The 26,848-nt window shown below is 49.6% G+C and overlaps 1 protein-coding gene across 2 annotated transcripts in view; it reads left to right on the forward strand.

The window, feature by feature from the left end:
* The first annotated feature begins 319 nt into the window (after positions 1-319).
* The window catches only part of SERPINE2 (serpin family E member 2), a 62,092-nt gene continuing 35,563 nt past the window's right edge, over positions 320-26,848 (forward strand). Inside the window, exon 1 of one of the 2 annotated variants that reach the window (XM_049615842.1) lies at positions 320-559. Coding sequence is in view for 1 of the 2 variants with exons in the window: in XM_049615841.1 (XP_049471798.1) it covers positions 1,154-1,185 (32 nt within the window). In the remaining variant the exon portion in view is untranslated. Of the gene's footprint in view, positions 560-724; positions 1,186-26,848 lie in introns of those variants that run through there. The other variant, XM_049615841.1, reaches the window with a different exon arrangement.

The following is a 26,848-nucleotide window of genomic DNA, read 5'->3' on the forward strand; positions in this document are numbered from 1 at the left end:
CACACACACAACACACACAAACGCACACACACCCGGACCCCGGCGACCCACGTGCAGCTCGGCCCGGGGCTGGCGCCGCACCTCGGGCTCGGCGCGGCCTCCGGCGCGTTCCGGGCGCAGCCCCGCGACGTGGAGCCCTGGGGGGCGGCCTCCGCGCGGCCGCGGCCGGAGTGGGGGCGTCCCGGCGTGCGGGCGCGGGGACGCTGCGGCCCGCTGGCACACAAAGGAGGCGGCGGGAAGGCGGGGCGGGGCGGGCCGGGGGCGGGGGCGGCAGGAAGGGGCGGGTGCGGGGCGGGCGGCGATAAAGCCCCCGCCGCCGCGACCGCCCAGCTCGCGCTGTGGGGCTGCCGGGCCGGCCGGGCTGCGCTGCGAGGGCAGGAGGCGCCGCCGCCTCTCCGCTTCCCGGACCTGCCTCGCCGCCGCCGCCGCCGCCGCGGCTCTCCGTCCTCCGACTCCCCGCCCCGCCGCCACCCGGCTCCGGCTCCGGCTCCGGCTCCGGCTCCGGCTCGGGCCGCGCCGCCCTCGGCCGCCGCCACCTGGGGATCCCGAGCGAGGGGCGGTGAGTACGGGCTGCGGGCGCCCGGGGGCGGGAGGGGCGCGGCCGGCAGGGGTCCCTCCTCCCCTCTCCCCACCCCCCTGCCCCGGCCACGGTGCCGGAGCCCCGAGCGCCGCCCGGCTCCGCGACCTTGCGCCCGGCCCGGGGGGCGTTCGGGGCGAGCGGGGCCCCGGGGCGGCGACGTCGAGGCGGAGGAACTTTCTCAGCCCGCGAGGCTGCTTGCGCGCCCGGCTCCGCGCCCGGCCCGCGGGGAGCCCGAGGACGACCCGGGCCGGGCGAGGAGGGGCCGCGACGGCCGTGGCGTCCAGGTGCGCCCGCAGCCGGGGAGCCCCGGGGCCCGCGTGGTTTCCGCCGGCGCATCCTCGCTGGCGCCGGTGACCCTGAACCTGAGGTACCCAGGTACGAGGCAGGCGTCCCCCCACCCCGTGCTTGGCGTGTGCGCTGCCCGATGGGGAAAAGACAAACCGACTCTTGTGTTTACCGCTGGCCGAGCCGGGTGGGGGCCACCAGCGGTTTGGGGCAGAGCCTTTAAATTGGCCTCTGACAATCAACTCAGCCCCATGGAGCAGATTTTTGCCATTTTCACCATCTGTAGAAATGGGAATCGAGGCAGCGATCAGTGGCTACAGGTAAGGTGAAAGTACTCGGGAATTCTGGGCGGAATTAGGTATTTAATTTGCCTCCCAACTGAGCGGGGATGGAGGGTTTCTATTACATAAGATAGCACTCCACGTTCAGGTATTATGGGAGACGCTATTGAAGGTTTTAGTGTTTTAATGAACGAAAAATAATCTTCGTGTGTGTCTCTCTTGAGAAATCGCAAACGCTGCCGTGTCTTGCTTTGGCCACTTTGCAGAGACCGCGCTTATATTTAGCACCAACATAAAAAGGTGTTTGAAGGTTTGACGTCCGCTTTCAAGCCGGGAAGCAGTTGACTTTTCTGAACTGTTCAGGAATAATTTACGTGGTAATTTTGTACTTTAGAGATTTTTCTATCCAAAGTTGAACAGAGATAACTGGAAGAAATGTAAGCATTGCTAATTTGTATATCTAAAGCACAGTTCAAACATTGAAGATATTTTCAATGCTGTCTGCATATCTAAATCAGTAATTATTGCTGTTTGCAAGTATTTCGGCAAAAATTTTCTTCAGCTATGCAAATGAAGGTGTTAACCCAAAGAATCTAGGGATCCTTTCAAGTCTCAAATTTTGATTCTGTATTAAAATGACGCTTGAAAATATTGTACTATGGGGGGCAATTACTGAAGGTCATAAAGATGTCCTCCATATTTTATTTTATTCTGAACAAAAGTGAATTTAAGCAGAAAATCTCCGCCTCCTATGAACTTCACATGTTAGTGTTATTTTAAACGGGCAAAAATGATTCAGTCTCCAAAGGACATTAGTTTTTAAGTTCCGCACATGGGTGATTAACTACCAGTCAGAGATTGAGGTGTTAGAGTTGGACATGAGCCACGTCCTACCTACCCCTCCGTGTGGCCATCTTCTGCCACCCAGTCCTTCTCCTTCGGCCTGGGGGCCCTTGGCTGGGCTTTTTCTGTCCCTCGGGTCCCAAAGTCCATGGAGGGCGTGCTCTCTAGTCCCACTTCTGTGACCATCTTAAATGAGGTTACCTCCATGCACTCTAGCGACTGAGTCCCCTGACTACATCCAAGTCTTGCCCTCGCTCAGAGATCCTCATCTTCTGAAATCAGGAACCTCAGTGTCTGAGTGTCTCAGCCACAAGCTCCTGCCTTCCAGGTGGCCAACCGGTGCTCCCACTGCAACTCTTCCTCAACACAAGAGACTTCTTCCCCTCCCTCCTTTCCGTGTGACAGGTGACATCGCGGCCGGCTCTACCAGGAAAGTAGGGGCCACTGAGCTGAAGTCTTTCCATGTCCTACCCCATTTCCCTCCTGCAAACCTTTCCGACTTTACCCCCTCACCCGAGAAACCTTCTTAAGCATCTACTGTGTCCAGGTGCTTTGCTTGGTCCTGATGTGGCAAATATAGCGGGTCCCTGGCATCTGTCTTGGAATGGCCATTCTTGTGGGAGGAAATAGACGAAAAGCAAACGTAATCCTGCTTTGATAAAATAAATAGGACAGAATCATAGGAGCTGGGGCAGGGAACTTAGGGAAAATTAGAGGGAAGGCCTCTCTTTGGCATGCCAAGTGGCACTGCCTAGTATCTCCCTGAGAACTCTTATTGAGCGGTATTTTTAGAATGCCATAGCCCTGCTCCTCCCTGCACCCCCACCTTGTCCCCAGTGACCACTGTGTCTCCCCAGGCTTCTTAAGCAAGTTAACACTTCTCCAGTCGCTGCCTTCTTCTTCTCCGCTCCCTGCAAGCTGGCCAGAGGCCCCCCAGAGTAGGAGAACACCCCGCGATTCCTGAATGGTGATCCTGCAGATTCTCTCTCAGTCTCCGTGCGCCATTGGATGCGGAACTTTCCTACCTTCCTGATACCTTTTTTCCCCCCTCCCTAATTGCCCTGTCCCTTTGGTTTTCCCTCTGCCTCCCTTGCCTCTCCAGTACCTCCTGAGGTTACCCAGGGCTCTGCCCTGACCCCCGTTCTGCTCTACGTAGAGTCATTGGATGAACCACATTCCCCACAACTTCAACTATCTCCAGTACAAAGTGAGTCCCAGATCGGTGTCTCCAGCTAGTTGCCTACAGTCTGGTGGCTTATCTGTGCCCTGTAGGCAAAACAAAACAAAACAAAACAAAACAAAACCCACCATGTGTCTAAGACTGATTGATTTAAGTTATCACCATATCACCATTCACCCCTTACCCAATTCATCGTTGGCCAAAATTTGTCACTCTTTTTTTTTTTTTGGTGGTGGTGCCTTGGGCAGTCACTAGGGTATTAAAGCAGGAACCTCCTGGTAATGCCAGACTCCTCCAGCACCTCCCCCCCCACCCCATGCAGTCACCAGGTCCTATTGTTTCTCCACGAGGTGAGAAGTTCCACAGACCTCCGCTCTAGTCACGGTGGCCCCGCCCTGCTTCAGGGTCCAGAACCAGCAAAATGGTAGCCAGTGTGCCATTTCCAGGGGGCAGATGTGTTGTTGGCCTGAATGAAGTGTACAAAAATTGGGTTCGTATCAGAAATGTTAAAATGTCGCCTGGATTTATAGCTTCTCTAAAAAAAATCAGAAGACCTGGAAGGAACATGAGGCCTACAGTCCCACGTGGCAACCCATGGCGGGCATGGAGTTTCCATTGCCCAACTACGCTGGAGGTGGCTTCCTTCCTGGTTTCTTCTGGACCTGTGATCCTCATTTACAGGAGCTTCCTGCTTCCTGTGGGCTTTGGAGTTAGCACCCAGAGGCTGGGAGACCATCGACAGCCTGTGAATCCCTGGTGCCTAACTATATGGCACCCTGCCACGTCTCTTATACCTAGTTTTACACCCCTTTCAGCCATCTCCCACATGTGCTGGGATGACTTTCATCCAGTGCCCCAAGTCCGAATCTGTTCGTGTCCCTCCTTTTTTTTTTTTTTTTTTTTTTTTTTTTTAAGATGTTTATTTTTGAGAGGGAGAGAGATAGAGCACCAGCAGGGGAGAGGCAGAGAGAGAGGGAGACACAGACTCCGAAGCAGGCTCCGGGCTCTGAGCTGTCGGCACAGAGCCCGACACAGGGCTCGAACTCACAAGACCATGAGATCATGACCTCAGCGGAAGTCAGATGCTTAAGGGACTGAGCCACCCAGGCACCCCTGCTTGTGTCCCTCCTGATGAAAACTCTGCCTCCCTCTTGCCTTTGGGGCAAACCCTGACTCTGGAGGAGCGGCTCCATTGTGTCGCAGGTTAGCTGTCTCAAACTGGAAGGTAAACTACTGTCTTTATAAGGTGTCGTACCTCAGTGTCTCATAAAACGCTCGTGAGCCTCTGTAGGGAGGGTGGTGAATCGTAGTGTTGCCTCACCTGGGTCGAGATGCAGCCTCCACTGTTTATAAACCGTGTCCACAGACCTCACCACCCTCCTCCTTCCTCACAACTGCCTTGGGAGTGGATGGGACAGGGTGGATGGATTCTGCAGTCTCCCTACTCTCCTGGGACCCTTCAGCCCTTGGAAGGTGGCGGCCCCATTTCATACATGGCGTCCAGAGTCCGGCCTTGTGCTCCCGGGCTCGCTCTTTGGACAGTCGTGCCGCGGAGCTCCTCAGCACTCAGCCAGAGAACTGGCCACTGTGCTCTGCCACTCTCGCCAGCAACTCCTCAGATTGCTGGCCCTTCGTGATGACATGGGAGAGTCTAAGTTTTCTTCGTCTTCTTCCCACCTCCCTGCCCTGCCTTTCCAAAGCCTTATGTTCTTGCAAAACTGACCTCCTGCAGACTCCTCACCCCACGGGGCTGCCCAGGCCCCCTTGCTCCTACTGGACCTCTGCCTAGAATTCTCTCTCCACCTTCTGCGTTCACTGGTTCGCTGTCTGGCTAACTCCCCCCTTTTTAAGACTCAGGTCCATGGTCCCCTGTTCCAGAAAAGTCTGTCCTGAAAATCACTATCCCCAGCCCTCTATGGCATGTGTGGAGTGTGCATACACATGTAAACCCTGCCCCGTGGAGGCCTCTCTGATGGCAGTAATTGTGTCATACCTACAGATTTTACCCACTAGACTCTAAGTGCAATGAAGGCCTCCTGTATTTTAGCTTCATTTGCACCAGCCAGTGGTGCATGACCCAGAGGCACTTAATGGATATCTGAACTGAACCATACTTCTATTTTCCTTAAGTTTACTACACGCTTTATGAACTAGTGCTCGTGTTTTGGGCTTGAAGGGGACCTCTCCCCTCCCCTCCACCCCCAGACCTCCACTCTTGTCCTGGTACTTCTGCATTAAATATATTTCTTCACGTTAAAAAAAAAGGGGGGGGAGGGGTGCCTGGGTGGCTCAGTCAGTTAGGTGTCCGACTCGGGCTCAGGTCATGATCTCGTGGTTTGTGGGTTCAAGCCCCGCGTCGGGTTCTGTGCTGGGAGCTCAGAGCCTGGCGCCTGCTTCGGATTCTGGGTCTCCTTCTCTCTCCGGCCTCCCCCCACCTGTGCTCTGTCTCTCAAAAATACATAAATGTAAAAAAGCAAAAATTAAAAACAAGAAAATCTTTGATTCCTCGTGACTTTTGAGATAGAACATTACTTAGAAGAAAAGCGAAAATCTAACCCAGAAGTACTTCCATCTCTACGTTTGCTTCAGCTATCCTCATCTGAACCTCTTTTGGCTTGGTTCAGCCTTCCTTGAGGTCCACTGGCTCGCTGTACTCCCTGTTTTGTGGTTTGTACAAGGTAGGAGAGAATGCATTCTGGTTTATTTCCGTTAACTTTTCGGTGGCGGTAATGCTTGCCCTCTTGCTGACGTTCCCCCCCACCCCCTTGGTAGTTTTTTTGGCTAATGTCTTCAGTCAAGTTTGATGAGAAGAGTTGGGAGAGAGTCTGGGCTGTGCTGCCAGGGGTTTGTATAGTTAGTCATCCAGGACTGAATTTTTTTGTCTATACAATGGGTGTGATGAAATTATGATCTCAAAGATGTCATTAAAAAAAATGTAACTTCTTGACTTATTTTTCTTTTTTGACCCAGATTTCTTCTAAATATATCAGATCTAGGTGAATTTTTTTAAATGCATTGTTTTGTGTTCATCTACATGAAATTCTTATCCCTCTCTCCTAAGTCTCTGAAATCATTCAACTTGGCTCCTTTGTACTCAGAAATGGCATTGAGGGCCAGCGTGAAGATCGAGTTGGTCTTTGCACTTAAAGGCATTTATAAAAATGTTAAATACATTGGGTCCCCTATACTTGATCTTTCTTGTAAACCATTTCTCCACCCATGAATATGCCTGTCTTCTCTTCCCAGAAACATCTTTCCTCATGAGTAGATTGCATGTCTGATCTGCAAATCAGCATTGGGTTAAAAATAATAATAATAAAACACCTTTAGGTGTGGAGTGGATTCAAATGCAATGAACTACATCTTTAGGTGATTTCTTATGTATAAGTTCACAATTTAAGAACACTGAAAGAGCAGTATTTTGTTTCTCTTTTGAGAAATGCTGCCTTCCACTCAACGGGGCAAGTCTATTTACATAGTCAATGATTCTTCCCTTGTTCTGCTCTTGGGTTTCTAGGTCTGGATGTAAGCCCAGGGCAGAGAGGTTGGTGTTCCTTCTGGGACTCTTTATTGTGCATGGGGATGTACACCCAGCCGAAGCAATCCTCTGTTTGCAGCTTCCGTTCTGCATTTTGACAAACGTGTCCCTGTCTCATCCTTGAATTCCTTCAAAGGTTGGGGTGGACGCCCTAGTTCAAGATCAGCACAGGAACACCTCATGCTCTTGCTTCAATTTGACCTCAGACTTTGCCCTTTGCTTCAGAAGGGATAATTTGAGAATTGGAATCCACTGTGCCTTTCTATTTTTATTAGTTAATTCGTGGGAGAAAGATAATGTGGAGGAGGTTTTGCTATAACAGGGGAAAACCAAAATCCCATGAAAAGGCAGAAAGGATTTCTTGTAGTGACTGCAAATCTTGGTAAATGTACTTTGTTTTGTTTTTGTAATGCCCTCCCCCCATCGCTGCAGCCAGAACTCTGGTAACCTGGGGAATTTCTCTTAAGAGCATACCAAAAATAGCATCAGCACTTTCTCCCCACACTTTCCCTTTCTACTTAGTGCCAGCTAATATAGCTACAGAAAAAATAACCACTTGTTTTCGCCCAAGTTTTTAGGGACCAAATCTTGAAAGTGGGTGTGGTATGTGAGAGAATTTAACACCAAATACGAAGCCCACTCGAAAACAACCAAGGTGACCGCAAATGAAAATAGATTTCTCTTTCTTTGTTTTGAGAAAATGCTATATAAATAATGGCAGTGTTTGCTTCTACTATATTTATTCTTCATTCTTGAAATAAGGACTCCACTTAGGACGGAAACTATTTTGAGGATTTGATCACTGTTGGGATTATATGAGCTATTAACTACGGCATTGTCTTTCGGTTACAAATGCAGAAATCCCTATCAGAATAAGTGATGCAGGGGTGCCTCGGTGGCTCAGTAGGTTAGGCGTCTGACCCTTGACTTTGGCTCAGATCATGGTCTCGCGGTCCATGAGTTGGAGCCCTGAGTCGGGCTCTGTGCTGACAGCTCGGAGCGTGGAGCCTGCTTCGGATTCTGTCTGTCTGTCTTTGTCTCTCTCTCTCTCTCTCTCCCCCATTCCCCCAGCTCGTGCTCTCTCTCTCTCTCTCTCTCTCAAAAATAAATAAACATTAAAAAAAATAAATAGATGATGCAAAGACATGGCATGCAAGGGGGGAACCTATTGGCTTACATTGCTGATCCTGAATTGGCAGGGGTGTCTCTGGCCCTGGACTGAAACCAGAGACTCGGGGCTTTAGAGCTCTCTTCTCTCCCTCCGTGTCCCTTTGCAAGCGGTCTTCATCCTCTCCAAAAGCAAAAGCGCAGGTAGCTTCAGGCTTACCTCCCAACAGCCTCAATGACCAAGAGGAAAGAGGGGCTTCCTGCCAGGCCAGTTGGAAAAATCCTAGGGAGGTACTCTGATTGGCTCAGTTTGGGTCATGTGCCTTTCTCTGGACCAATGGCTGTGGTGAGGGGAATGGGATACTCTGATTGGCCAGAGTCTGAGTGACATGTTCAGACCTGTGGTCAGGAGGGGAAAGAGCCTTGGATGGGGTGTGCTGGACAGGCAGGTTACCCCCACTGCCATTAGTATTTGTTTTCAGTCGGCAGAGGCCGTCTGGGGCCGTCTGGGGCCTCCTGGGGCCTCATCCCTGCCTGTAGGACAGATACTAGTGTTCTTTCCACCGGCTCGGTTGGGAAAGGCATGTGCCGCGGAGGCAGAAGTATCCATGGCCCGGCGTGCAGCCTGTGTGCGCGCGCGCGCGCGTGTGTGTGTGTGTGTGTGTGTGTGTCACTGCCAAAGTCTGAACCCAGGTGTGTAAACATGTGAGCCGTTTGAGCTGATACCACGAATTTTCAGAGATTTAGAACTCGTCAATAGTTATAACTTCTCAAAAAGAAGTTCTCGTGAAACACCGTGCCTCCTTGAAGAAGGACCCATGTTCCCGCTTGGCTGTATGGGATCCTTCAGTAACACAACCAAAACTCACCAGATGGGAAGAGGCTAGCATTTGTGTGTTCACAAATTTCACATTTTTCTGGCTGTTGCTCCCCACCCAGTTTATTCCTTAGACACTTGTTTCTTCCCTGGGACTCCAACTCTAAAATTAGTACTGACCTTTGGCTCAGAAAGGTAGAGTGCATTACCCAGAGTCCAAGGGAATAACTTAGGCTAAGCTGGATAAAAGTCCACATCACCAAAGAACAAGTATGACATGACTTTTAAGAGATACCTAATTGAACTCCACAAATGTGTACAGACTGAACTTAGGACACTGGTTGAGATTTAACTTCTGTTTCATGGGTTGTTTGGTTTTGTTTTTTTCATGTATGCCTTTTGTTCAAAATCTGTCCTATCCACGGGGCGCCTGGGTGGCTCAGTCGGTTAAGCGGCCGACTTCGGCTCAGGTCACAATCTCATAGTCCGTGAGTTCGGGCCCCAAGTCGGGCTCTGTGCTGACAGCTCGGAGCCTGGAGCCTGTTTCGGATTCTGTGTCTCCTTCTCTCTGACCCTCCCCCGTTCATGCTCTGTCTCTGTCTCAAAAATAAATAAACGTTAAAAAAAAAAAAATCTGTCCCATCCAAATGGCATACATTCCCCTTCCGCTCCTCCTCTCCTTGTGCAGTGTAGTGATTAAGAGTATGAAGGGCTTGGAAGGGCTTGGAGGCCCACAGACTGGTCTGAATCTCAATTCGGTCAGTCACTAGCTAGAGGCCAGGAGGCCACAGATGACTCACTAAACTTCTCCGAGCCTCAGTTTCTTCACTTGTGAGTTGGGCATGAAGGTATCCACGTCTGAAGCCTGTGGGGACGAAGTGGGCCGTATACTTCAGGTGCTGAGCACAGGGACGAGAACGGAGCTGACTTCCAGAGCATAAATGACGTGGCGGTGGGATCCCCTCCGTCACAGGAGTCCAGGTGAGCTCCTCACTCCTGTGGGACACACGTTCTCGTGGTGTCTTTGATCGAGCGAATGACTCACTCGCCCTGTTGAGTTCGCGTGCTTGGTTTCCAGACCTGTAACGCTCTGGGCGGGCAGTACTCCTAGCCATCGGCTGGTCATCTGTGCATTCTGCAGGCTTCCACCTCTTCCGGTACTGGCCATGCAGCAAAGGATGGCCGGTGCGTGAAATAAACTACCCACCCCCCCGTGTGAGGATGTATAAATGCTGTGTTACCAGTTCTTTCTGGGGGCACACCGCAGGCTAGCGCTGTCAGGTTGGGGGCTTTTTTTTTTATGTTAGTTATGAAGAGTCAATAAATGTCTCTACAGCATGGAAACATTATTTGGTTTAATATTGTGGCCTTTGTGAGTGTAGCATCCAGAGCCTTCTTTTTGTTCTTGTCTTTTAGGCTGTGAGAAAGTCCGGTGGGCAGTGCCACCCGTTGATATGCAGATACCTAGAAATAATCATTTGAAACACACGCCGAATGTATTTAAAACACACAGTCACGTAATTATGCTTTGATTCCCTCGCTATGCAGAAGGGTTCGATGCCCGTTGGACCTAACCTCGGCAAACATTCCTGGATAGGAAATGTATTTTCTGCTGCCACTGAGAGGAGACTTTCGGGTTTTACAGGCAAAGAGCCGTTTGGGATTTTAGACAGCACTCAGCACCTGCCCACACCTGAACTGTTGCTCGGACCGTGGGATAGGGGATGCCAGGGAGGTGGATTCTGTGTGATGACTTAATTATAAACCTTCCTTTCCCTGAAGGTGTGGATCTCGTCTTTGAAATTAATTTACTCATAGACCCCTATCGTCTTAGGCCAAACCTGTGTTCATTTCTTAATGACACTTAATTAAAATATCAATTTGGAGGATTGGCCAGAGAATGCCAAAGTATTCATAGTAAACCTGTCCTTGTGCAGAACAGTGGTATATCATGAATATCAAAGCGCTCATCATACTAACCGTGAATGAATTTAGCAAGTGCTGGAAATACAGTGGTTCCCGTGCATGTATGTTACTCATTAGCCTAACATTTCTTTCGAGTAGGATAAATATATATCTATTTTTACATGTGCAATGGCAAAATCATGCTTTTTATCTCACTCTGTACCTTGTGTTGTAGTTCTGTGTGTCTTATCTGCCCCGTTAGGAACGCTGAAGGGTTTTTTGGTCTGTCTTATTCTCCTGGGTTCTTTCTTATATTTTTTTTTTTTCAACTTTTTTTTTTATTTATTTTTGGGACAGAGAGAGACAGAACATGAACGGGGGAGGGGCAGAGAGAGAGGGAGACACAGAATCGGAAACAGGCTCCAGGCTCCGAGCCATCAGCCCAGAGCCCGACGCGGGGCTCGAACTCACGGACCGCGAGATCGTGACCTGGCTAAAGTCGGATGCTTAACCGACTACGCCACCCAGGCGCCCCCTCCTGGGTTCTTTCCACAGTACCTGCTGCAGAGGAGCTCAAAAGGGAAGAAGGAAATGAAAGAGCTTGTATCATCAGTGGGTCAGATACGTCGGGCACATTTTATACATGACCTTTTGAATGTCAACCACCCTTGTAAGGTAGAAATTAGTCCTGGCCGGCAGGTGAGAAAAGGGAGATTCGGGCGTGTGCAGCACTCTGCTGAGAATCTCGCCCCTGGGATATTCACTCCAGGTCTGCGTGTCTCCCGGTGGAGATCTTGGATTCTGAAACATTGTTTCAGTGACTGACTGAGACTAAACAGTGGTGGCTGAGCGACAGTGCAGGGCGGCCCCACAGAGGAGAGGGCAGAGCGCTGCTGGTCGGGGTGAACTTGGGAGTCAGATGAACCTGGGTTTAAACCCCAGCTCTACAGTTAGTATTTTTTTTTAAGTGTATTTATTTGGGGGGGGGGGTGAGAGCAAGGGAGGGGCTTTTGAGAGAGAGAGGGAGAGAGGGAGAGAGAGAGAGAGAGAGAGAGAGGGAGGGAGGGAGAGAATGAGAATCCCATGCAGACTCCATGCTGTCAGTGCAGAGCCCGCTGTCGGGCTCAGATCTGTGAGCTGTGAGATCTTACTTAACCTGAGCCGAAATCCAGAGTTGGATGCTTAACCGATTCAGCCCCCCCAGGTGCCTGTACAGTTAGTAGTTTTCTGTCCACAAAATACTTTTCCTCTCTGGGCTTCATTTCCAAAGGTAGGAAATGTTGCTGATGAGGATAGTCCCTTCTTTGTATAGAAAGATAGTATTGTCCCTGTTTCACAGACAGGGACATAGGAAATAGTGACTTAAATCACTTGGCAAGGTCAGGGCTGAGACAGGTTGAGAACTCGTGTCTCTGCTCCTATCATTTGTCACCTCTCCGGTCACCAAGTCCAGGTACAGCAGCCAGAACTGCCATCACCTGTCACCCATCCTTGATTAGCGCCCAGAACACCGCACTGACTTGGAGACAGTCACCGTGCATTCCTTAGAGTCACTTGACTGATTCCTGTCTCTTTTCCTCTATGTTGTTCACTCCCATCCTCCCAAAAAGGATTATTTCCAGAGAGTCAAGAGATCCGCAAGACTTACTCTTGATGGATCTGCCCCACACAGGACTTCAAAGTGGCCGTCCTATCATGTTTGGGTGCATTTGGTTTAAGAACTCGTTTTTTCAGCCAGGTCCTCTGAGGCACACAGAAGTATCCGCAAGACAAGTTGACCTTTGAGGATCTTACATGTTTCAGTAGAAAGGGCGTATCTGTGATACTTTAACAGCTCAAGAGCCATGGTAGACTGTAGTGGGGGGAACCAATAAGGGGGTGCATTTTCTGTAGAGGATTTCAATGCAGTAGCAAAAATACCTCAAAATCCCTTAGCTTTTTATTATCATCAAGTACCATAGTGATAAACTCTTCTTCCGCTGGAGTAGACCCATCATCCTGATGGACCCTCAGTACTGCACTGGGTCAGTAATTCACTGCCAGAATGAGTGCTCTGAATGAGATGTCCGGGAGGTCAGACTGGAGGGGATGGTGTGGACTGAATCACGGGGAAGGCTGCACAGATGCCCTCTCCCCTCCCTCCTCGTGGGGAAGGACTCTAGGAGAGCAGTGTGTGACCCCCAACGACCAGAGCGGTCACTGTGGCAGCATAAGTTGTGGGCTGTGGAAGCTCTTTACATGCATTGCCCTCCTGCATTCTCTTGGCAGCCTTGAAAGGCTGGTGGCCCAAGATTGTTCTGTAGATGAGGGCCCCGGAGACTCCATGAGGTTTGAGAATGAGGGCGAGTGATGGACAGTCTTGGAGTGTCAATTTCCTCTCACATGAAATGACTCCCAGCTTTCAAGGAGTCTGGGAGGCTCAGCAGCGCTAATGCTAATGCCCTTTACGCAAAGAAGTTTCTTAAATATCAGTCGCTCCTAATGGCTGTGTGGGGGAGAGGTATGTCCATGCACAATGTGAAATGTTGTCAAGTAGCTGATAAACACAAATGTCTTAGCTAGCACTCGTGGGTAATGCAGCCCTTGCTTTTTTCTTTCACCCTACCTTCTATAAAACCCTTTGTGCTTTAAATTTTGTGGAATTGCTACTTACTGATTTGTAGCAATAATAAGAGTTGGCCATTTCATCTCTTTCCGTGCTCTCCATGGCTAAATCCAAGCAGGTAATTCCTTCATGGAGGAGAGAATAGTTGTCTTTAGAAAAAAAAAGAAAAAGTTTTAGTGGATGACTTTGGAAAGGTGTGGAACTTTACAAGTTTTCTTCAAATTTTTTTTTTTTGATTTTTTTGGTTTTTGGTTTTTTTTTTATAGAGCACAAGTGAGTGAGCGTGTGCAGGGGAGTGGCAGAGGGAGAGGGAGAATCTTAGGCAGCCTCCACAGGCTTAATCCCATGACTATGGGATCATGACCTGAGCCAAAATCAAGAGTCAGGCACTTAAGTGACTAGGCCATCCAGGCACCCCACAACTTTTCTTTTCATTGAATACTCATGGCTACAAGACGCTGGAGAACACAGAACTGCATTCAGGCCTGGTCTCTTCTGGGTTGGGCATGCAAGGCAAAAATGGTGTCTAAGTGATGCCTTAATAAGTCATTAAAAGACACTGAAATGTATAATTTTTCTTTGTGAATAAATGTTTTCTAATTTGAAAACTGCGTGCATGAATATGAAGTGAAAAATTTCCCCAGAATTGTTCTTTGGGGAAATCGGGCGTTGCTACATATTAGGGTCCTTTCAAAATCTTCCACTTACAAAGGTCATGATAAGTTCATTATTCAGAGTCCACCAAAAGCCTTAGATGGATGAGACTCATGAATGAGTCTTGGGAACAAAGGGAGAAGGACAAATAAGCCTGCCATCCCCTCAGTCTATATTTATTATGAACATTCATAGAGGTTGCATGATACAAAAGGGTTAGAAAAAGGCACAGAATTATAATACAGGTTTAGTAATTATTTCTGAGGTCATGACTTCACAACTGCCAAATTTTGAATGCTGTGTTCATTAAGGTAGTGCTAATTGCCATAATAAATAAACCCAAATGTGTACCGTGGTACAGACTTCCACTTGTATCAATCCCAAGATGGGCATGTCTGTTCTAATCCTGGAGATTCAAGGAGCCAGCCTCTTCCCATCTTTTGGCTCCATATGATTTAGCAGGCGGTTTCCAAAAAGTCATGGTACTTGTCAGCATCGAGCTGGTGGAAGCAGAAAGATCACGGAGGATTGCATATGGCGGCTTTTGATGGGCCAGGTCTGAGAGTGCCATACAGCCGTCCTGCTTCCATTTCGTTGACCGTGTTTCAGTCTCATGGACACTCCTGCCTACAGCAGAGGCTAGGAAACGTAGCCCCAGCTCTGTGTTGGGGAAGCAAAAGAAATGGGTTTGCTGAGCGAGGGCCGCTCTCTGTCAAGTGAATTCATGGAGACTGTTGAGGGTTTCATGAAAAAGTCACACACTCAGTAACATGCCGTGGCAATCGTGTATATCTTTTCACCTATGAAGGCAACAGTCCCAATGGCCTGTGCAGGGCTTCTCACGGCTTCAGATAGATTTTTCAGTGACAGCGTGGCACACAGATTTGAAAAGTGCTGTATCGTAGGCAACTTGGACGAAAAGGAGATGACGTGATCGGGAAAGTTGTGAGACAGCTCGGAGTGATGACAGGCTTGGAGAAGATGTCTGGGAAGGCTCGGAGTGAAACTGCTTCGTGGAAGGGGAGAAGGGAAAGAAAAGTACTATTTCTAAATCCCAATATACGTGATATCCCATAGTGGTCATAAAGTTTGCTTAGTCGGGTTGACCAAACCTTGGGTGGGCAGGAAGGGGAGGTGTTGGGGACCTTCTCGTTGGGAAAAGAGGAGGTCTGTCCTATTTGGGAGATAACCATCTACTCAAGCACATGTGGTGCCTGGAACTTAGTCAAAGAAATGAAGCCCTTTATCCTGCAAGAAGGGGTGTCCTTCCAGTGTTGGAGAGCGTCGTCAGCAATGCTGGGAACGCCACGCGGGAGCAGAAGGGAATGGGATCCGTGCCAGTGCTGAGCTCTGCCCGCAGAAACGAAAGGACCCCAGGGACTGGACAAGGAAGAGGCAGGTGACAGCTCTGTCCTCTCTGGCAGAAGCCTCCGGCCGCGTCTGACTTGTGGGCATATCCACGCGGTTTCTCACTGGGTGCTGTGGGCAGATCAGTCAGTCTCTCTTCATCTCTGTTACCTCAGCTGTACCCGGGAGGGCTCGTGTGAGATTCGGTGAGATGACACATTCACAGGGCTGTGGACGCAGTAGGAGGTCTCTAAATGCCCTTCTCTCCACCCGTGTCCCGCACAGCCAGCCACTCGCCAGCCTCCGTTGTTCGTGGACATGGTCTCTGTGACTGGCTCTGAGAAACTGGGAGACGGTTCTCCCCCTATAAACTGTGCCTTCGTGACAGAAAGATGCTCAGCCCCTCCATCCCTAGAGTTTCCTCCCTGCGACATCTTACAGCAGGGGTTAGACAGAGGTAAGAAGGAGAGCTTTCATTAAGTCATTGACTTTTAATTCCAGAAAGCCTTGTTCTTGGGCCTTAGCTTTGGATGGGGGAAAGTTAAAAGCCTGGTCTTAGGAGGGAAGGGTGCGTGGAGCCTGAGAATTGTCCCGTCATCACCCAGGATGATGTCTTACATGACCCTCAGAGCAACCTTTGGAGGTATGGGATGGAAGACAGGGGTTGTCATTGAGTCACAGAGCGCATACACAATTTATCCAACGTAGGCAGGCCCGGGACTAGACTACAGGCCTGTCCCCCAGTTGTACTAACGCCAACACAGGTTCCTTCCGTGAAATAGCTGAACGCACGTCCCGCCACATCCCTTCAGAAGGCATTCGGAGGGAGCTCGGCAAGAGGAATTGAGTTGGGCTAAAGGAAGAACGTATTTGGGCGGCTAAAGCCAAGCTTGAAATCCTACTTCCCATCCCTTAAGACGGTTTCCGAGCTTTGCAGGACTTTGCTGGTTCGGTGGTTGCTTGCCAGAAATAAACACGTAAATGTAGAGGAGGCTTCTTTGAAAATATTGCTTGGAGATTTTATTTGTTTACCTCTCTCGTACTGAAAGAGGTGAGCAAAACTTCAGCGATCATAGCAAAAGGAGCCTTTCTCCAACTTAGTTATCTTCTCTTCCGTATCCCTTGTTCCCTCTTCCACTTCAGAAGTATTTCTAGATTCTGTGCCTGTAGATAACATGTGTATTTATTTCTGAAGATATCAGTCTCCTCTAATTTCCACCCCCCCCCCCCCAGAAGTTAAAAGGTGGGGACCAGGCAACCATTCCCTCATACCCTTTCTCAACCTCCTCTGTGTAACTATTTCGCTTGTAATCTATGCTGAAAACGCCCTGCTTGAGGGACTCCGATGGGGTTCTTTGGATCTCTTAAGCCGAGCCTGGGTAAAGAGGGAGCTTACTCACCAGAACTAGATGGGAAACTGAAGAAGAAGGTATGTAAGTGTGCCCAGGTATCCCAGGATCACTTCTGGGGGTACTGAAACTTACCTCAAAGCAGCCCTACCACCCTCTAATGAAAAAGGGAAGATAACGGCTCTGTATCCACCACTGAATCCATTTTTAATACGGTCTTTCATATATCTGGAGGGAGGGCAGGAAAGTTGCTGCCTGCCTCTTTGCCCTGAGCCTTTCGTTCCTGAACTCTGTCCGTGAACCCACCTGGGCCTGGAGGCGTGTCGGGAGGCTGAGGGAGCCACGTGGCTGTCCCCTTCCCCTTTCTCAGGCTCCGCAATACAAGTTCAGCCCTTTCCTGCCTTCCCTCTTGTTTCCCTGGGAAGAAAGGATTGTAAATAAGTACCCAGCGGTGCCCAAGGGAGAAGCAAAAACCTAGGATGGGTCACCACATGTTGCCGTATTCTATTTCCATGATGTCAGAGAAGCTGACTTTTCAGTTGTCCCCCAGCCCTCCCCCACCCCTTACCTCCGATGGCATCACTTAGGGGGACACCAGCATTCAGCACAGAGGAAAAGCTCGGATTCCATCAGGAGCCCTGGGAATGTTGCAGATCAGAGAGGCTAACGGTCACCACACTCCCAAGAGATGGAAGAATGAGAAGCTGGCCCTTTAGCCACCTAGCCCGCTGCCCACAGCAACAGCACCTCCGCGGGAAGCCCGCTGGCTATGGGAAGGTTGGTCGATCGGTCTCTTATGAAAGCACACGGGACGGTGCCTGGCCCGAGTCCTAGAACTCAGCCTGGGTCTGTTCCAAATGGCCTGTGGGGAAGTTCCTGGACCATCAGCACAGGAGGCTAAAAATTGTCAACACAGTTCCACACAGTAGATGCCTTTATCCTCCGGTGGCGGGGACGTCTACGTCCTCATTACAGGTAATATGAGACATTAGCCCCTGGTGACAGGTTATCAAAATAGATCATTTTGGAGTCCTTTCATTACTTCTCAATTCCGTTTCCTAATTTGTGGAACGAACGCGAGGGGTTAAAGGTTCGCATATCCAAGGAGTAACACTACTTTGCGAGTGGTACCTTCATTCCTTCAGTAACTGTATGTCGAGCGTCCGTTGTTACTTTAAATTCCGACGCTTTTAGTTCCTCGTCAGTTTGGTTATCACTCGCCTGTTGCCACGTTGCCGGTCACCCTTGTCATTGTGTGTTACTTAGGGTGCAGGACCGAGGGAACTGTGGTGTGTTGGGTAGGAAGTAGCGTGAGTATTTCGTGCAACTTCTAAAACTCTATTCGAAGTGGAAGATGATCGGGAGTTTCGGGAGTTCTGCAGCCCTCTTCCTCCAGACCCCGAGAGTCTGGGCACTCCTTCTTTGGCACCTGTTACTTTGACAACCCCTTTCTTTATTGCCACATACCCTGCCAACCACCGTTTGATCAACCCTCAAGAATATCGAGGCCTCCTTTCTAACTCCAGAGCAGTCCCGTAGGCATTGAAGAGACCACAGCTTGGGTTCCCAAGCGAAGGATGTTACACACAGTCCTTTCTTCCTGGTGGGCATCTCGCTGCCATTTTGGGAATTTTGTCTGGGCTGTGAGGTTTGAACCAGTCAAGTCTGAGTGCTTTCTCAGGAAACGCAGCTCTATTAAAGTCATTGTTTTAAAAGCCACTCGGAGCATTAAAATCCTCAGTCGTCAATTTGTAGCATGAAAATTTAGAAGTGGTTGGGGCTTCAGGCGAGCAATATTGACTTAAACGTGCAGGGCGCTTTAAGACAGCACTTGATTGTACATTTTAAAATAGGGAATGCAAATTGGAATTCCTCCTGGGTGCTTTAAATCATGCATTATATGTGCAGTATTTTCAATTAGCTGCAGAAAAAATATGTTCTGTGTGGCTCTATTTTTACAGCTGGGAATTGCTCTGAGAACACAATTGACTGTTTCATACATGTGAGATTTATTTAAATGACTCATGGGGCATCTGCAGTTTAACCAATAATTGAAAATATTGTTGCAGTGTGGCAGGTAAAACGAGGATGTCAGTAGCATCACATTAGTCAAAGGGGTTGGCGGTGGACAGGGAGCTGGTTCTGGGTTGAGATTCAGTCCTTCACGTTCCATTCCTGGGCTTTGCCACACCGCGAAAAGACTGCCTGCGGGTTCTGTCGGCTGTGGTCTCGGGGAAAGACCCCAAGCATGAAGGCGGTCTCTTATTTCTCTGGTTTCTCTCTCCTGTTTTCATGTGCCAGATACAGACAGAAGTTCTTACCAGATACAGGGAACCCCATCCTTCCCCCAACTCTCACTCCCTATTCCTCCCCACCATTCGCCGCCAGCCACTTCCCATCAGACAGTACTGATGTGACCTCAGACGTCACCTACAGTACCGATGCAGAAAGCTGAGTTGACTCTCGGGACGGACCCACCAGCCCCTCCCTGGTGGTTCGTGAATGTTCCTGGAATGCATGTTTCCACTGAAATGATGTCAGTGGTGGTTGGGTAATTATTAAAATGCATTATTATTGCTCAATGTGATACAAAATATCAGTTGGGTATTTTGTGGGCAGCATTAAAGTTAACCACCTCTTTTTAATTTGTCTCTGGACCAGTGGTTCTCTACCAGGATGATCCTCCCTTTCACCCCCGAGCATTTGTCAGTGTCTCCAGACATTTGGTTGTCGCAACTCAGGGGGAGGGGGTGTTACCAGCATCCAGTGCGTAGAGGCCAGGGACGCTGCTCCACATCCTACAGTACACTGGACAGTCTCTCCCACCATGAATTTTTGTGCTTAAAATGCCAATAGGGCCAAAGTGGCGAAACCTTGTCTAGAATTTCGTTTCAGAAAAATGACTGCCCCAAATACATTGGTACCTGAAGGGAGTTAAGCTGATAGCTGAAAGCCCGGCTTTTTTTTTTCATCAACACTTGATGACACGTTGAGCACCTCCGTGTCCCGTGTGCCATGTTGGATGCTGGAGGAGAGCGGTGAACGCGACAGACGGGCCCCCCCTCGCTCTCAGGCACAAGGAAGGGGGACGATGGCAAGTGTTCCGTTCAGGGGGGAGCGTGAGCACAGAGGCTGGAAAGAGCCCGGCTGCTCCTGTGAACTGCATAAGGCAGGCCAACTCATTCCAAGAAATTGGAAGAAATTCCAAGGCCGCACAAGGCAGGCCAACTCATAGGCCGTGGGAGGGACTCTGTATTTCATCGTAAGAACGAGGGATGCCGTTAGAGGGTTTAACACTGGTCTGGGTGCCAAGGTTCCTGGTCAGCCCTTCTGGTCCGCAAGGTCACTGGGGTAGTACAGACAGTGAGGTGGGTATAAGAGCCCAGTGTTCTCTTCCAGGGACTAATGTCCTCTTTCCGGAACGTTGGTGTCTTGACTCTGGGAGCAAAGGAGGTAGAGAGAGTAGACCATTCAGGAACGGTGTCAGAGGTAGAGTGATAGTTTGTTGATGGTGCAAATGGGGGAAAGAAAGATAATGGGTGGCTCTCAGACTTTTTGGCTCAGATTCTTGGGGGTGGGTGGGGTACTTGTACCAACTGGGTCATAGAACCTGGAGGGACAGCAAGTTTAGGGATGAGTATGTACTTGTTCCTCCCATCTCAGAATTTCTCTGAAAATGGATAAGGGGACTTCAATGTATCTTTCTACTTAACTTTTTTTTTTTTTTAAAGGAAACCATTTGAGTCGGCTCTGCTTGCTAAAAATGTAAGGTATTTTTCCTGTATTACCTCTGCTCTCTGCTTACCATCATAATAGGCTTTCCACTGTAGCTCAGAATTATTTCTAAATGGCTTCTTTGGGAAATCATCAAGCATTTTCTGTATTAGATTTTTTTTTTTTTTTTTTTTTTCCTATCTAAGCAAGTAAAACAGATGAGAGTTGGCTTACAGTCAGACTTGGACCATCGAGGCTCTCGACCACTGAGGCAGGTTTTTAAATTGTTTTAAAATTGTTTTAGTCTAATCCCACCCTATTTTGGTTTCAGCTGGTAGGAAGACATTTTTTTTTCTTTTTTTCTTATTCATGAGCCTGGCAGTCTTGGAAAGAACACGAGGAAAGTCGCTAGGAACTGAACCCATTTCCAAAGTCACACAGTCCCATCAGTCATTTCCTGACCCCATCACCAGGGCCATCGGTGGAGGCCACGTGGACCCTGGCTGCTGCTCCCTGGAGCACAAGGCCACCTTCCCTGAGGACTTGTGACCAGCTGGTGAGCTCTGATAAAGTCACCTAGTAGACCTTTGAATTCCTCCTACAGCAAAGAAATGAAGGAAATGGCCTACAGTTGAAAAAAGACTACACGCAAATAGAAAATCAGCTCCTAAAATTTGTTTTGATGTTTAGAAATTGGGGTTGGGGGATATTTTGCAGTTGAGAGAACTATGAAGCTAGGTTGGCGTGTGGGCCTTAAGAGGCGGAGGAGAGACCCGAGGACTTTTGAGCTGCTGTGATAATGGCAGTGAGTGGCAATAACGACAGAGACAGCTGTGGTTGAGCTCAAGAACTGTCCAAAGGACCTGAGGTGTATCGCCCTGTTTTATTCTTCACAGCAGCCCGTAAGGCGACACTGCTGTTTTATGAATCCATTTTACAGATGAAGAAACTGAGGCCCAGTGAAGAGAAGTACTTCTCAAAAGTCATACAGTGAATTGGTAGTGGAGCTGGGATTTGAACTTGGGTGGTTTGTCTCAGGAGTCTGCAGAGGCCAAGAAGACTAATCAAAGAGTTATGAGGAGACATAATTATGCAAAAACATAGTTTGGGTATCTTTTTTTAGAATATTGGGTTTTTTAGCGTGCTTGCAGTGTTGGGAAACGATTTAAGTACATTTAAAAAAGATCTGTCTTGGGGTGCCTGGGTGGCTCAGTCAGTTAAACGACCGACTTTGGCTCAGGTCATGATCTCATGGCTTGTGGGTTCGAGCCCCGCAATGGGCCCTGTGCTGACAGTTCAGAGCCTGGAGCCTGCCTCGGATTCTGTGTCTCCCTCTCTCTCTGCTCCTCCCCCACTCACACTCCATCTCTCTCTCTCTCTCTTTCTCTTTCTCTCTCTCTCTGTGAAAAATAAATAAAACATTAAAAAAAAATCTGTCTTAAGGTGCATGTGTTTAACTGACAAAAATTTGACAATACGGTTTTTTTGTTTTTTACTCTTTATTTTAAGATAGCTATAGATTCATATACAGGTAAAAAAATAACGACGTAATGAGGTCCCACGTACCTTTTACCTAGCTTCCCCAGGGGTAACACGTCACGTAACTATACACAACAATAAATACCACAGCTAGGACATTGACTTTGGTACAACCATACACCTCGCTGAGGTTTCTACAGGCACTCATTTGTGTGTGTGTGCGTGCGTGTGTGTGTGTGCGTGCGCGCACGCACTTACTTGTCTGCGGTCTTATCCCGTGTAGATTGGTGTGACCACCACAGGAAGATAGCACAGAGCTGTATCCTAAGGACCCTACGTGTCACCCACCCACACCAACCCACCCTAACTCCTGGCAATTGCTGTTATGTTCCCCATCTTCATAATTGTGTCATTTTAAGAATTTTTTTTTTAATTTAATGTTAATTTACTTTAGAGAGAGAGAGAGAGAGTGTGTGTGTGTGTGTGTGTGTGTGTGTGTGTGTGTGTGTGCGGGGGAGGGGCAGAGAGAGAGGGAGACACAGAATCCTGCTTTGGATTCAGGCTCCAGGCTGTCAGCACAGAGCCCAACGCGGGGCTCGAGCTCACGGACCGCGAAATCATGACCTGAGCGGAAGTCGGACGCTTAACCGACTGAGCCACCCAGGCGCCCCGCATATTTAGTGTTATAAGAAGCTGCCAAACCATTTTCCAGAGTTGGCCGAACCATTTTACATACCCAGCAGCAGTGTATGAACTATCCAGGTTCTCTGCCTGTGTGCTAGCATTTGGCATGATCGCTAGCTTTTATTTTGGCCATTCTGATAGGTGTGAGGTGATGGCCCGTTGTGGGTTTCATTTGCATGTCCCTAATGGCAAATGGGACTGAGCCCCTTTTCGTGAACTTATATGGCATCTGTAGATTGTCTTCAACGACATGCGTATCCATGTCTTTGTCCATTTTCTGATTGGAGTGTTTGATTTTTTTTTTTTTTTTTAATGTTGCATCACGAGAGTTCTTTATATGTTCTAGATACGGGTCCTTGGTCAGATATGTGGTTTGCAAATATTTTCTACCAGCGTGTAGCTTGTCTTTCCATCGTCTTTGCAGAGTCTTTTGCAGAACAAATATTTTTAATTTTGAAGAGGTCTGCTTTGTCAGTTTTTCTTATTTTGAGTCACGCTTTTAGTTTCGAGTCTAGGAACAAGTAAGGTTTTGATTCCTGCCTCTGCTAACCCAGAGGTCTGATTGTGGAGAAAGAAGGCAGTGGGACAGGATGGACATCAGCGTGGTTCTGATGGTTCTGATGGTTCTTCCAGCTCCTGTCTGGTTTGGCCTCTGGTCTGTGTCCTGTTGAGCCGGTTGTCCGGGTTATGGCCCCAGGGCAGGCCTTGTCTTAGAAACACTATAAGATGTAATGGTGTGAAAAGAACAGTATTTCCAGAATCTCAGTTTCCAGAACCATTTATGATACCTCCTAACATAAGACCTTTTTGCACTTGAGATCTTCTGTCTGGAATACTCCTTCCTGCCCCACTCCCTGTCCCGTTATGTCCAGCTCACCCTCTGACATCCCCTGTGCGGCCCTTCCCCACCTGTGAGGTCCCCCTGTGAGGCCTTTCCCCACCCCACATAACCGCCCATGTGGCCCTTCCCCATCTCCCATGTCCCCTCCCCCGTGGGGTCCTTCCCCACCTCCCATGTCCCCCCCACTGCCACTGTGCGGCCCTTCCTCACCTGTGAGGTCCCCCTGTTGAGGCCCTTCCCCACCTCCCATGCCGCCCCACCCCATGCGGCCCTTCCCCACCTCCCATGTCCCTTCCTGCGGCCCTTCCCCACCTGTGAGGTCCCCCTGTGAGGCCCTTCCCCACCTCCCATGTCCTCCCCCTCCCCCCACACCGTGCGGCCCTTCCTCAGAGCTCCCCTTCAGCTGTGTTGGCATTTCGAGCAGACAGCTCCTTGCGCTGGCTCTCCTGAGCCTTGGAGCGTGTTGAGCAGTGTCCCTCTTGGCCTCTGCCCTCTGGATGCCAGTAGCTTTCCCCCCCGTGCCCAGCGGGGACGGAAAACGTCTGCAGACGTTGCCGCCTGTTCCCCGAGGTTCAGACGCGCCCCGGTTGGGAACCTTGGCTCCAGGCCCTCCGCTCGGGGAGAGTCTGTCGTGGCCACGTCCTCACCTCGGCACCGTGCCCGTCACGCTGGTGTCCATCGATGTTCTTGAAGAGCGAGTGGACCAACTGCAGCTGCCGTCACGCAGCCCCTTGTATGGCAGCCTTGGAAATCCCACCCTGCCTGCAGGAGAACCGAGTTGTGAGTTTGAGCCCCAGAACCCTAGAGTCCTCTCCACACAGGTGAATACGGGCTTCCTCAACCTTCTCCCCGCTGACCCACATGAGGATGCCCCAGTCTTCCAGGTCCTGCCCGATGAGCGCCCACATCCTCCCTCAACGCCGCCAACGCAGGGGCCCTCACAGCCTCGGAGTCTGGACCTCCTTCTGAGAAAAAGAGGACATCTCCGCAGGGGGACCCGGGCCTCCCGTAGGTGGCGTTTCGCAGGGCGCCACCGGAGACCCGATTCAGCCTTCACCTGCTGGGCCTCCTTTCCCCCCAGTCGGGCCCCGCTCCCTTTTCATGAGGTTGGGGAGGAAAGTCGGAGTCGGGGCTCGGTTTTGCTGTGCAAAGCACGTACCCGGGGGTAACGAGTTCAGAAAGTTCCCAGGGAGTAAGTACAGTGGCCGTAAGAATAGTTCAGGGTATGTGCAGGTGTTTTCGGTTCTTCCCTCTGGACCTGGTAGTTCTGTTCCCTGAACCTGGATCCCAGAGCTGGCTTTGGCTTTGCAGAAAAGACTGCGGGGTGGGGGGCGGGGATGCGAGGCCAGGCAGCAGGTGGGGAGGGCAGAGCCCGGTCATGTCAGCCCCGGCTCCCTGCTGCCGCTTCGTGGGAAGGCTGTCAGGGGCGCCCCGAGGACACGCAGCCCAGGTTGGCTGTGGAGGAGTAAGTGCTGGTGACCTGGCCCCACGACGGGCTATACCCGTGAACCTGATTTGATGAGGTGGACTGACAGCCCCAAGCTTCGGCCCCCGTCACACCAAGCTTCCCCTCTGGGATTCACAGAAGGGAACCTGCTGGATTCCCTCCTCTCCCACGCGGCAAAGACTCGGGTCGACCATTCCGGGGAGACCAGCTGCGACCGTCGGTGTCGGTACAGTTGTTGCTTTGAGAGGGACCAGCCTGGGACTGCAGGCCGAAGCCTTGATGCTAAATCAAGGCTGGTCGGCGGTGTCCTTGTGTGACGCAGCGTGGAGGAGAGTGGGAAGGAGTGTTCCGGCAAGGCCCTGACGCTTGGGGCCAGGCGCTTCCGCGTGGGGCCGAGTGGTCTTGCCCATGGTAGGGCGTCTAGCGACATCCCTGAGCCCGCAGCACCAGGAACACGCCCTCCCGGTTGTGACTGCCAAAAATGTCTCCCGACCTTGCCAGATGTCCCCTGGGGGGCAGTGTCACCGCCCTCCCAGAGGAGAACCACAGCCCCAGAGTAACAAACGTTCTGTTCAATTCTGGGGCCTTATAAAGCTGTGGTCACTTGTTTGCTCCCAGTATCTGACGGCTCAAGCACAGGACAGGGAGTTAGAAAGAAGGCAGCGTTTCTTCACTTTTTTCCTCGGCTGACTCTTTGAACTTCACCGCGGGAGGCAGCATGACCTATTGGCTAAGCTGTGGGTTTTCAGACACGTCTTCACCACGTGCCCTCTGGGCAGGTTGTTTACTTTTCCTGGGCTTCTATTTTTGTTATCTGTAACGTATAAATACTAATGCCTACCTAAGTTGAGGATTCAGCTAGATGTTGGATATATAAAATGCGAGGTTCGTTGTCTTGCCTTGTGGTAGACATTGAAGGAATGACAGCAATTATCGTTGAGCGCTTACGAATGTACTCTCCATAAGTTTTAAGCAAATTGGATTTTTTTTTTTCAAGTTAGCAATAACAGTTGCTGCTGCTCCTTAAAATAGTGATAGGAGCAGCTAATTACCATGGAACGACAATGTAATTCACGAATACTCAGTCCCTGCTATACACCAGGTACTATGGTAAACAGGGAATAAGAAAATTAATAAACTGTAGTCCCTGCCTTTAAATATCTAATATGTAGGTTTAGCTGTATATAAACGTGTCAAATCGGGTTCGTCAAAATGGAGCCATCGCTTACTGAAACGGCTCCTCGTGAAATGGCCTCTGGCTTGGAATGGGGTATAACACTCATCTGTGTGTATAAAGGGATCCCACTATGTTGTTCCTCAACTATTTCTCCTTTTCCAATAGCTACTATTTTTTATTCGGGCTTTTATGATCCTGTGATTTAACCACTGTCGTGCGCTCGTTTCTGCTCCCCCTTACTACACATTTAAGCTGATCTAAGTTCCCACTGCCGTGGTTTTATAAACAGAAAAAGGGCTTCTTGTTTCAAGTGATGTGTTCACCGTAGAAATTTTGAAAGATACAGAACACTGTAAAGGATAATAAACTGTCCTCCTATTCCCACCATCAGAATGATTATGTAGCTAATGTCTTGATATCCATCTTTCTAGTCTTTATGCCTGTGTATTATTTTTACATAGCTTATCATATCATAGTTTTCCTTTTTTTCAATGAGGATATACCCAGAATGTATTTCCATATCTTTAAATTTTCTTCCAAGATAGTTTCTTAGCAGCTGGATGAATGTCATGGACTGACCCTGTGCTCTCCCACACGTCGCCCCTGGGCCAAGGAGAAAGTGAAAATGATTCATTGAGGAAGTGCTCTGGGGTGAAACAGCAAGACAGGCGGGGAGGTGGGAATTAGAAAGGAAGCAGCCAATCAGGGTGAAGCCCCGCAGCCCAATCCCATGGGGAGCTCTGGAGAATCAACTTCACCTTCACGTGATCTCTGCCACCTGAAGGTAAAGGAGCTAAGCTTTCCTACTCCTGGATCAGTATTTAGTGGCTGTTGGCCTCCAGCAGGGTCAGGGAATGGTGTATGTGAACTCCAAGCCACTTAAGGCCTGCTAAGAAAATGGGTTCCAACTCAAAGCAGCAATCCTGTGAGGGTAACAGGTGCAAATATTAGCCACAAAGCACACAAATCTGATAAAAGGTAGGTTGCAGTGATCATTGTTACTGCGATTATTTCT

This window comes from Panthera uncia (genome assembly GCF_023721935.1).
Source record: "Panthera uncia isolate 11264 chromosome C1 unlocalized genomic scaffold, Puncia_PCG_1.0 HiC_scaffold_3, whole genome shotgun sequence".
Classification (NCBI taxonomy): domain Eukaryota; kingdom Metazoa; phylum Chordata; class Mammalia; order Carnivora; family Felidae; genus Panthera; species Panthera uncia.